This window comes from Vulpes vulpes, chromosome 15 (assembly GCF_048418805.1).
Source record: "Vulpes vulpes isolate BD-2025 chromosome 15, VulVul3, whole genome shotgun sequence".
In the NCBI taxonomy this organism is placed as follows: Eukaryota; Metazoa; Chordata; class Mammalia; order Carnivora; family Canidae; genus Vulpes; species Vulpes vulpes.
Genome location: NC_132794.1, coordinates 75420730 through 75433259, shown reverse-complemented (window position 1 = coordinate 75433259; position 12530 = coordinate 75420730). Strand labels below are relative to the sequence as shown.

Below are 12530 nucleotides of genomic sequence, written 5' to 3'. Positions count from 1 at the left end.
AGGTAGTTAACATATAGGGTAATATTGAATTCAAGAGTAGAATTTAGTGATTCATCACTTACATAGGATACCCAGTGCTCATCACAACAAGTGCCCTCCTTAATACCCACCACTCATTTTAGCCCATGCCCCACTCCCCTCCCTCCATCAACCCTCAGTTTGTTCTCTGTAGTTAAGGGCCTCTTATGGTTTGGTTCCCCCCTCTTCTCTCTTTTTCCCCCGCTCTCCCTGTGTTCATCCATTTTGTTTCTTAAATCCCACGTAGTCCCCATATAAGGGGGCCCAGGTGGCTCAGTTGGTTAAGTGGCTGATTCTTGCTTTTGACTCAGGTCATGATCTCAAGGTCTTGGGATCAATTCCCACATGGGACTCCACACTCAGTAGGGACTCTGTTTGAGGATTTCTCTCCCTCTCCCTATGCCCCTCCCTCCGCTTGCATGCAACTTCTCCCACAAATAAATAAATATGTTTAAGAAATTCCACATATGAGTTAAATCAGATGGTATTTGTCTCTGACTTATTTCACTTAGCATAATATTCTCTAGCTCCATCCATGTTGTTGTAAATGACAACATTTCATTCCTTTTTATGGGTGAGGTGCTTGGGTTGTGAAGTTATGACAAAAAACTATCCTGGAAAACAAAATTGTAATTCTTGTATAGCTGAGTTTGTGATCAGAGTCATACCTTCTACCCACAATGTTGTGCTTTTTGAATTTTAAAAAACAAATATACATTGCTTTTGTAATAAAGAAATGACAGTCAGTACCTCTGCACATAGTCCCTTCTAAGTTAATCTATTCCCTCACTAGCATCTGCTCAAAGATGGAGCTTTGATCTTCTAGGGATTAGATAACTCTGTCACATCTTACCTACAGCTGCAGCTGTTTTGATCAAGAATGACATCTCTTTGTGGCTGGACCAATCACATCTTCTCTCCGGAGAACTTAAAACTGGAATACTAAGGGAATAAAATAGGAAGAGAAGGAGAGTGAAACAGATGCAGGGACGGGAATGACAGGCTGGATGGGTCTTGAGAGACCAAAGGGTGACTTTGATTCCTGATAGATCTTACAACCCATTTGACCTTGGTATAACTAGCTTCTTTATGTCTAGATGCTTGTGAAGATAATAAATGACTCACTGTTGAGCTAGTTGGGGGTTCTCTTCCCTTGTAACTAAAAGATCTCTAGCAAAAATATCAAGTGTTAAACCTTTTGTACATAGAACATAAAACATCATTTTGATTTCTGAGGCATTCTTATATTACATACAATCACTCATAGTAATTGCAAGGATCACTGTTTATTTGACCTTTATCTCCATGGATAGAGCTCTAATTACTTCATAATTACCTGTGTGTTCACTTGTTGACTCTGAACAATTCTTTATCCTTCCACTGGCCTCTTCTCACTATCTGGTTAATGTGGATTCAAGGAAGGTTAACAGATTTTATTATTTTCCTAAGCAAACTTTAGGAAGTCAGCTGTTGTCAAGGGAGAGAAGCACTGGCCACACCCAGGGATTTTGGCTTCTTTGCAGTTTTAAAGTTAATTTATTCCTGATAAACAAATGCCAAGAAAACTTATCACTGAAAGTTGCCATGCACATTCAAATCCAGTGATCATTCTTTTCTAGAATAAGGCTGACGGCTAAGAACAGGATGTAGGCTTAGTAGACTCCATGATTAAACCCATTCAATTTCAAGGAGACTAGATGACTGCAGGCATTTCCAGAGACACAATCAGGTGGGGTAGAGAGAGTTCCAACCAGGAAGCCCACACATTTGTGGGCTGGTTCCAGCCTTACCACTCTCTGGCTATATTTGCACCTGGTTGAATAATTGCAATATAAAAATGTATTGGTGTGCCTACTGCATGCAAAGCATTGCATTATGTGTAGCAAGGAATGGATTTAGCCATTTGACAAACTTTTACTGAGCACTTGCCATGTACGTGTCACTAGGTGCTGAAAGTTTCACTATGAACAATATCCCATTCTTGCTCTTGAGGAACAGCATTTGACCTCTGTGGTTCCCAGTTCTCTTAGCTCAAATGAGAAGTAAACTAGATAATTTCTAAGATCATACCTAAGTCTAAACTTCTATGCCTCTCAGAATTTCCCCTAGATCTCTATACCCCTTTGGGGGGTGGGAGGGCAAAGAGGTTGCTTTTTTGCTGTTTTAATTCAAGCAAAAATTTACAATAAAGGATTACTTTTCAGTCACACATTACAAACTATATATATATATTTTTTTCAAATAGCATATAGTGATTTGAGTTCTTTTTTTTTTAACTTTTATTTATTTATGATAGTCACAGAGAGAGAGAGAGAGGCAGAGACGCAGGCGGAGGAAGAAGCAGGCTCCATGCACCGGGAGCCTGATGTGGGATTCGATCCTGGATCTCCAGGATCGCGCCCCGGGCCAAAGGCAGGCGCCAAACCGCTGCGCCACCCAGGGATCCTGATTTGAGTTCAATAGTGTAGTGTTTCTCCCTAAATTTTTGTTAGAAGTTGAACCTATCTCTGTGGATTTTCATAAATGGTTGATCTTTACTCATGATAGTATGAGGCCAGGAGGAGAATATTCAAATCACTGAATTTTGACCAAGTGCCTAATGAGGTTATAACCCTGCCAGGTCACTACAGAGGAGATATGCTGAGGATACTCCAGGCCAAGGAACACTGTCGCTGGGGCCTTGACCCAGATCTTGAATGAATACTTTATATAGGCAAGCTAGACATTACTACCCTAGTGCCACAGGTACTCCTGTCTAACCTATATCTGCATCATGCTCCCTTCTTGCTTCTGGACACTTCCTGACTCATCTCCCCAGTTCTCTCTCAAGTGGGAAGAAGCCCCAGGGCATCTTCTGTGCCACCCACATAGCAGAAAAATTCTAAGAAGGGGGATTTATTTATTTATTTATAATAAATCCTGATATATATAAAAAAAAAAAGAAATCCAAGAGAAAGATCCAAAAGGCACTCCCAACAGAAGACATTTGAACTGTGCTCTTATGACACAGAGGTCTATCCAGAGCATCAGTGAAAATGAAACCTGAATCATAGTAATACGCCAGTAATATTTTCTGAAGTCAAATGTTAGTAGATGGCCAAAGAACAGAAATATTGAAGTGATCTGTGCTCTAGATTTCTCGGAGGCTATAGCCTGGCTCTAAACCAAGTAAGGAAAATAAGACATGGAGGACTCAAGCAGAAGGAGAATGGTAAGAAGGCAAGGAAATAAGAGATAAATCTTTTAGAACTGATTGGGGAATCCAGTGGGCAAAGGGGGTAAATTATTTTCTGTAAGGGACTTACACAATCAGTTTAAGGTTTCATCAATGCCCCACCTCCCTGAAGCGGGTTGCAGATTACATCTGTGGGTTTGGCCAGCACGAGCATTTATAACCACTGAGGCCCTACGCAGAAGGTTTAAGAGATCAGACTGGAGCCAAAATAATCCTAGTCCAGAGCAGCTCTCAGGTTGCCTGGAGCAGGATGTGGTTGAAGCAAAAGGGATCCCCACTGAAAGGGCCTTACATACCACATAAAGGTCTTAACTATATAAACTTGCCTTTTTTTTTTTTGGTCTAAAAAATCCCAATATCAGAGGCTGTTGCCCCAACGCTGGAGAGGATTTCTGATGTTTTTCCATGAATTTATCTGACTTAGATATAAGCTTAAAGTAGGCAAAAGCCTTAATCAAACCAGGGTAAAGGGGGAAGCTAACATATTTGTCAGTATTCCTCTTCATGCACTATTGATTCTAGACAAACAGAATTTTTACCTCCTCCAAATCACTCCAGATTCTTTGGAGATCTCTGCCTAGATTCAGTACCATTTCATTCTATTCATTCAAAAATATCCATTAAATGTCTGTGTGCCAGATGCTGTTCTAGGACCTGCTGGATCCTAAATTAAACAAGTTAGGAGAAGTTCTCCTTCAAATGTGTAGTCCTCCATGGACTGCTTTTTGCCTACACACTGAAATTCTGACTGTCTTTAAAATTTTTAATACGCAGGGCGCCTGGGTGGCTCAGTTGGTTAAGCAGCTGACTTTGGCTTAGGTCATGCTCACGAGGGCCTGGGATTGAGCTCCATGTGGTTCCCTGCTCAGGGAGGAGACTGCTTCTCCCTCTCCCTTTGCCGCTCCCCCTGCTTGTGCTTGCACTCTTGCTTTCTCTCTCTCTCAAATAAAATCTTTAAAAAATAAAATTTGAATACAAATGCTCCCTCATTCATATATTCTTTCAACAAACACTCGTTGAATATTTCCTATGTGCAGAGTCCTGGCTCCGACAGTAAGGCTACAACTGTGAAAAAGATACCATTCACTCAGCATGTGGTCTGTGAGGCACACAAACAAGAAGCTAAAGTGAGGGTGCCACAAAGAAGTACCCAAAAAAAGAGGTAATGGCTAAGTGCTTCTCAAAGTTTCTTACAGCACATACAGGAGATTGCTCTTGGCTGGAGGTGACTGGCTAGGATGTCTAGCTGTCCCAAGCTCTGCCTGGCAGCCCTAAGGACTGAGAGGATCACTACCTCAGCCCACTTGTGTCCCATTCACAGCATACTTGTTGGTCTGGTCTAGGCTAAGGCCTGAAGGAGAAGTAGATGCTAAACTGGTGAAGAGGTATTCAGACCCCTGTGTGTGTTCATTTAACAAGTCTTTATTGAGCACCTACTATGTACCAGGCACTGCCTGGGGCTAGGAATACAACAGGAGCTTACTCTAGTGGGGAAGACAGATAAACGTATGAGGAATTACAATGCTATGACCTAAACGCTCTAATGGAGATACAATCAAGGGTTATAGGACTTCACCCAGGTCTGGGAAGTCAGACACTGATGGGGTGGTAAAAGAGAAGTTAAGACCTTCAAGTAGGTGAAGTGGGAGTGAGAGGTAGGAAAGGCATTCCGGGGAGAAGAGGGGATAATAAGATAATCATGGCACATTTCCTTTTGCTATCCCCATAAACCCTATGCTCGATACAGATTCCTCGCTATCTAAAAGTAGAGCATTCTCCGACACCTTTCATAAATCAAAATAGTGTGTAAAGCAAAGAAGAAGCAATTACCATTAATTTATATGGAAATTTTTTTGAGCATTTGCAGCCCCCCAAAATAACCTCTCTTAGGATTTTCTGAAACCTTAGGACACATCTTGCTAATGGATGCACAAAATACATTAAGATAAAACACCTGTTAACAGACACAGTTCAAAGCTATGGTGGCTGCGGGTAGTTCCCAAGGAAGGAGCTTGATGAGGCCACTGTTGCTGCTTGGGGCACACACTGCCTCTATAATGGCTGGCTGCAAAACAAATGCTGAACACTATTTTCGTTTTTTGCCCCCCCCCCCTTTTTTTTTTGTAAAAACAAAAATCCTCCAGATCCTTCCCTGCTTGGCTAACTCATGCTTTAGAAGCCAGCTCAAAGGTCACCTCCTTTGTGAAAGACTTCCCCGGGCAAAATTAGTCATTCCCTCCTCTCTGCTTCTATAGTGATGACTGGACGAACTAAAAATCTGGACACAGCTGATAGTGAATTCTTTTTTTTTTAAATGATTTTATTTATTTACTCATGAGAGACAGAGAGAGGCAGAGACACAGGCAGAGGGAGAAGCAGGCTCCATGCAGGGAGCCCGATGTGGGACTTGATCTCATAACCCTGGGATCAGGTCCTGAGCCGAAGGCAGACCCTCAACCGCTGAGCCACCCAGGTGTCCCATGATAGTGAATTCTTTTTCTGATATGTAAGCTAGTTTTATAAGAAGCCATGGATAAAAAATAAAATTAAAAAAATTTTAAGGGATCCCTGGGTGGCGCAGCGGTTTGGCGCCTGTCTTTGGCCCAGGGCGCGATCCTGGAGACCCGGGATCGAATCCCACATCGGGCTTCCGGTGCATGGAGCCTGCTTCTCCCTCTGCCTGTGTCTCTGCCTCTCTCTCTCTCTCTGTGACTATCATAAATAAAAAAAAAAAATTAAAAAAAAAAATTTTAAAAAGAAGCCATAGGGACGCCTGGGTGGCTCAGCGGTTGAGCATCCGCCTTGGCCTCAGGGCATGATCCTAGGGTTATGAGATCAAGTCCCACATCCGGCTCCCTGCATGGAGCCTGCTTCTCCCTCTGCCTGTGTCTCTGCCTCTCTCTCTCTCATGAGTAAATAAATAAATAAATAAATAAATAAATATTTTTTAAAAAAGAAGCCATAGGTACAAATTTAAATCATGTTTTATCCATTTAACCAGCTCTCTTCAATAAAAAGAAAAATAGAGGGGTGCCTGGGTGGCTCAGGTCATGATCCCACAGTCCTGGGATCAAGCCCCACATCCGCCTCCCTGGAGAAACAGTCTCCTTCTCCCTCTCCATCTGCCCTCCTGACCCCCCTCCTCACCCCCCGACTGCCCCATTCATGTTCACTCTCTCCCTCTCTCTCTTAAATAAAATCTTTTAAAATTTTTTGGAAAAATAGAGAAAGCAGCCAAATATCACATATTATCTGTGCCATTAGTCTTGCTAGTCCTCTGTTAAAATTAATGGCAATGTTGAATATGTACTAACTTAAAGAATTCATATTGTCAAATAATTGTCCAATTTTAACCTCGGCTCCTACCTCTACGCTAGGCTCTAAACACTTACATGGATTATAATGTTGTTGTTTTTTTAAACTTTTATTGGTTGCCCATTACTTTTCTGATCGTCTGATACACAGGCCAGAGAGCGGGTCATTGGAACAATATGTTTGCAATATTCTCTCAACGAAAGTCTCTGTATTTTCATTAGTAATTTTCACAGTCTTTATCCAGAGTCCAGCGCCTTCATTCTGTAAGTTTAGTAAATGACTCCTCTCCCTTAGGTGCAGCGGGATATCACACACAGGGGGACCTTGGCGCATGCAGAGCCCTGAAATCGTACCTGACATTGTATTACCCCGAGGCTTCTGGATGCCCACTCTCTCCTGGGCCTGCAGGCCTCTTCCTTCCCCCACTGCTGTAGCTCAGCCTCTCCTTACCTTCCACCCCCAATAAAATAGGGCGCCTTAGCTGGTTCATGCACCCAGCCCTTCCACGTGTGCTGCGTAAAATGCAAGCTCTGGGGATGCTTCTCAGCTGCCCAGGGAGTAAAGCGCGGACCCCCGGGCTCGCTGCCACGTGAGCAGGTGCAGGGGCCGGTCTTGTTTCTGGGCGTTCTCCTCCCTGCACCCAAAGCCCAAGCAATGGCTGAGCGCTCGCAGTACCAACAGACCCCAGCTCGCGGACTTTTGCTTCGGGGGGAGGGGACCTGGGGGCGATTCCCAGGAGATGACCAAGCATCAGCGGAGGCGGGGAATGGGAGGAGGAGGCCGCCGGCTGGCTGCGGCAGCTCACATCCCACCTGCGCCATCCTGTGATGCGTCGTGGCGGAACCAGACCACCCGGTCCCCTCCGCGGGCCCCGGAGTTTCGCGGCCCCCCGCCCGCGGAGCACTCCCCATCCTCCTCGTCCTCCCCGCCCTCCCCGCGGCCGCCCCGGGGGCGTGGCCTCCCGCGTGGCGGCCGCAGGGGCGTGGCCTCGGCGGTCACGTGCCGCGCCGGTAGTCACGCGGGCGCCGGTCAGCTGACCGGGGGCTCACGTGCCCGGCCGGCCGGAGCGGGGAGAGCGGCGGCCCATGGCGGCCTCGGGGCTCTGGCTTCCGCTGCTGCTGGCGGCAGCGCTCGCCGGCCGGGCGGCGGCCCTGTGGCCCTGGCCGCAGTACATCGAGACCTCCGAGGCGCACTACGCCATCTTCCCGCACGACTTCCAGTTCCGGTACCACAGCAGTTCGGCCGCGCAGCCGGGCTGCTCCGTCCTGGACGAGGCTTTCCAGCGCTACCGCGACCTGCTCTTCAGCTCCCGCGCTTGGTACCCTCCTGAGCCCACAAGTGAGTCGGACCTGCCCCGGCTCCGAGGGAGCCCGCCCGAGCCTCCCGCGACGCCCTTCCTTGGGCTTCGGCCCCCCACCCCCGCGGCCCAGCCCCCGGCCCCCGGTCTTCCCCTGTCTGCAGCTGCCGTCGCGGCCTCCCCGGCGTTTAGTCCCCAGCTCCGTGCTCCGCCGCTCGGAGCCGCCTGCTGGAGCCAGGATTTCCCCGGAATCCTGCCCCCGGGCGCTGTGCCGCCAAGAATCCCTGCTGCGGGACCGTAGTTCAACCCAGGATGTCCAATTGCGGCGAATTCCGTGCCGGGAGACCTCGAAGGGGATCCCCCTGCCCGTGCGCAGGTGTCGCAGGGCCCCGGTGAGGCTGCGACCCGGGGCGGCTAGAGGACACCAGGGCAGACAGCGAACACTGGCAAGACGAGACATTACAAGTGACGTGACCCACGCAGAGTTACACAAGCGTGTCTGACATGTGGCGTGTCCAGTAAATGCTTAAAACTGAGAGAGAAATCCGAGAAGGCTGCCGTAGGAGAATGGATTCTGGAGCAGCCGCTTCATGGGGGGGGTGGGGGTGGGGGGGTGTAATTGGCCAGGACTGAACAAGGAGAGTATTCCAGGGAGAAGCAAGGCCATGCTTGAGCTCAGGGTGCCTTAGGGTGTATGTGATGAGGGTGGGGGAGTAGGGAAGAAAGAGGTCGGGGAGGGGCGCGGGGGTGCGGCGTTGAAGGAAGCCAGGAGTGCTTTGGGTGTCGGTTTCCTCTAAGACAGGGGCGGGCAGTTTGCTTTAAGGCCGTTGCTGAAAATTGTGTTTGAGGGTTGTTTCACGGCAAATTGGTAAGTAGAGTCAGCAACACAAAGGAATGACATTCTGCTTTCTGGGCTCAAAATTTAGGATTTTCTTCACGCTATTTTGGAATCTGGTTCTCCGGTTATGGTGTACGGGTACATAGCGGGAGAAGCCACGCTCATGATTGGGCCATATGGTAACAATCATCTTGTACTATGTTTGAAGCGTGATTAAATTACTCTCACAAATGTTCTCATTTGATTTATAGACTTAACGGCATTTCATTAAACAGATGGTACTTAGGGAGTGATAGATAATTTAGGGAAAGAAAGGGAGTCTCAGCATCAGGGTAGTTCTGGATCAGGTAGTTCTGGATCAGCAAGGTGGATCAGGCAGGGGAGGATGAAAGGCCTGCTATTGCGTGTGGGGCAGATCACCGATTTCTCCGAATCTTTAATGACAAGTAATGCCTTAGACAAGATTGGCACTCAGAATGTATTTATTTTGGTATAGAACAGTTAGGGCTTGACTTGCAGGTGGAAAAAAAAAATCTGTCATCTAATTGGTATATACCTATTCCAGTACTGGGCACTCTGGAGCTTACAAGAAAAGTTTGCTCAAAAGTAGACTCAGGGAGCATAGGTGGTGCAGTTAGCTAAGCGTCTGACTCTTGGTTTCAGCCCAGGTGGTGATCTCAGGGTGGTGAGATCACCACCTTGCTCAGCGCCAAGTCTGCTTGAGCTTCTCTCTCCCCCTCTCCCTACTCCTCGCATTTGTGCTTTCTCTCTCTCTATTTCCCTCTCTAAAAATCTTTAAAAAAAAAAAAAGTAGGCTTAAGCTTTGCAGCCCAATTAAAGAAATAGGAAGCAAAAGGACACAATGTGTTATAAAATGCTCAAAAGATAATTAGAACGTTTGCTGCTATTGTATAAATTAGGATAATTCCTATACTTCTAAATCAAGCTGTTACCTCTGTTGCTATAGGTCTACAGTTTAATGAAGGAAATAGAAACGGATGGATATGTGGCAATGGTGTCCTGTAAATTCCCTAATGAAAGATTTAGAGACATAAAAAAAGAAAACTAAATAAGATGTTTATTTCAATTTGTTATCTTACTGTGAATCAATTTGCTGTATTTGAGGGTTCTTCTTCATTAAGAGAACGAAAACTGGTTTGGATCAACATAACCAAAGACACAGAAATAATTTCCTCCTCTGTTCTTCCATGGAGCCTTCCCTTTGGAACATTCGTTTCCTGGAAGGCTTTCAGATGAACTGTAATATTTTCTGCAAAAACGAGGATGAATCTTTGGAGGGAAAAGCAATGCCTGCACAGCCCAAACCAGACTGTATTTCTCCGTGGGGCTGATTTTAGTAAAGAAAACATGTGCAATTTAAATCTTAAGCTTTAAACAGCTTTGCATCTCCTCCATAGGTTCTGGGCCAGTGTCCTTCTTAATATAGCACAACTTCTGGTTTTGATCTGAACCTAGAATTCAGTGGAATCTATACTTCCTTGAAAAACAAATCTGTTATTGAGGTTTGATTTGATTCTGAATTCACCTTCAAGGATTAGCTGTGGTCTACCACCATTTGCTGAATGGTCAATGGAGGTGTTGAGTATTTGCTACCTGTCTATGTCATTGAGAGGTGTTTCTGCCAACCGGAGGGTGTGTGTTGCATGTTGTTAAACCTGTTAAATGGAATTAGTTTAAGCTCTAGATACTTCAGTGAACCTAATTCTGTTTTGATTATTGAGCCATATCTTGTTTATGAATCAAAGATCTGATCTGATGTTGCCCCAGATACTTTTCTGGGTACCTGATGGAGTTGACAAAGCCTGTATTTTTCAAGTAAAGTGGCTAAATCCGATTATGTCATTTGACTGAATTCTTCTTTGCTCTTCTGAAACTAGTTGATTGAAGCCATAGTGTTTAATGGCTTTTATAAAGTTTGCGTCCAGTTGTGATATTCACACACAATTCCCTATGAGTGACTTAGGATGCCATTGTCCCTAAATAGAATAACTCCTTTTATTTTAGAATAGAAGGAAGATTATTATGAGTATCTGGATCCTTCTGCAGCCCTTATCAATATTTGATTTGCTCATCCTCAGGTGTGAATCAAGTGACTGATAAGTGACATAGTTCATTACAATCTAAATCTCCTAAAATACCTCCTTTGGCTATTCCTTCTATTACAATGCCTGGAACATAAGAGATATTTAATTATTTGTTGGATATATTAACTTAAAAGGACTACTTCATATAAAAGTAAAAAGTCTTATGATTTTTGTCTAAGATTATCAAAAAAGGAGATGATTTGCAGGTTTCATTTAGAAATGATTGCCTTTTCAATTTCAAATTTGGGATGTTATGTGGATTCCAGAGAAAGGAGGATCACACTATGCAGTAGTCCCAGCTCAAATGCCTCTTATCTCATTACAAAATTGGAGATGCCTTGGGAATGCACCTAGGGAATGAAGGAGGGAAACAGATAAAAGTTGGGCACCTGGGCTGGGAAGAAGGAACAATGGTGATTCATGCTCCACTCTTAATTGCATAGTGATTATGTATCTTTAACCTTTTTTGTGACAAGGACAAGTTATTCCAGAGAAGACTTGATTGCCACTAAATTTATTATTTGAAAGCAAACAGGAAGAAAACCATACAGGGAGAATGTTTTGTAGTAGGGTTATTTTTCTTGTGAAGGGGTATGTGGAGAACATACGTAAGGAGGAGAAATACAATAATTTGGAAGGAGACAGGTAGCAGGAGCATAGTTTTTAGTGAAGGCCAGGATAATTGTGCTCCATTTTGAATCCCAAGGCCTAGCTTAGCCTCCAATCCTCAACCAGGCTCTATTCCCACAGCCTTGTTTTTTCTTTCTTGTTAAATCATAACACTTTCCCAATAGCCCAGGATAGTACTGAGCCCAAGAAGGTCAGGTTGATGAGGGTGTATGTGGGTACCTTGGGCCTGGTTTATGAAAAATTCAAGTCTTACTTCCTTGAACTATCATTGCTACCTCTGCCTCGGATACTCTGCTTGAAAACCTGTACCGTGGAGGACTCAGGGTCTGGAACAAGATTTACTCTGGAGTCGGCCAGAGAATCACTTAACAATGTGCCTTCATGTAAATTGCCTAATTTCCAAGTAGCTGCTGCTGCTTTTTTAATCTGCCTCCATTTCAAGCATTTCTGAAGTTAACAGGGAGATAGTGATGACTATATCTTTACAATCTTTGAAGGAAGGTACAGTAGAAGGAAGAATTTGATGATTTTAAAATAAAACAACAAAATTAAGTCTGAGCCCCAGAGCTACTGTTCCTCCCATCTCCTTCCACCTCACTTCCTCATCTTCAAATAGAAGAGTGAAGCAAGGCATTGCAGGTTTTTTGTTTGTTTGTTTGTTTTTTGGCCAGTTGGTACTTTTGTTTTCGATAGCAATGGTGAACTATTTTTTTTCTTACAGTTACACAGTTTTTTTGCTGGAGCACATTGTCGATTTCTTAGCAAGATAAAGGCATAAACTTCAATCCCTTTCCTGCCATTACACAGAAGGAAAGGAGTTTTACTGCCCAACCAACACTTTTAGAAATTAAAGAGGTTACTTTTATATTTCTGCATCTTCCTAAATTTCCCCTGCTGGCCCTGGAAATAATAAGAGAGACAATGTGCATCAACAGGAGAGTTAGCCAGTTGGATTAGGAGTTCTCTCCCGCCTTTGTGGAGCCACTGACTAGGAGGTCAGCTTAGGAGAGGAGGTTGGATCTGTAGAAGATAGAGTTTAATGTGTGACAGCTTTTCTGGGATCTGCTTCAAGGTTTATGGAGATATAATCCA

The 12530-nt window shown here is 44.7% G+C and overlaps 1 protein-coding gene across 2 annotated transcripts in view; it reads left to right on the top strand.

Moving 5' to 3' along the window:
• The first annotated feature begins 7561 nt into the window (after positions 1-7561).
• Positions 7562-12530, top strand: part of HEXA (hexosaminidase subunit alpha) — a 30563-nt gene continuing 25594 nt past the window's right edge. Inside the window, exon 1 of one of the 2 annotated variants that reach the window (XM_026017902.2) lies at positions 7562-7906. In XM_026017902.2, the coding sequence (XP_025873687.1) occupies positions 7654-7906 (253 nt within the window). In that variant the 5' untranslated portion in view covers positions 7562-7653. The remainder of the gene's footprint in view (positions 7907-12530) is intronic. The other variant, XM_072739101.1, reaches the window with a different exon arrangement.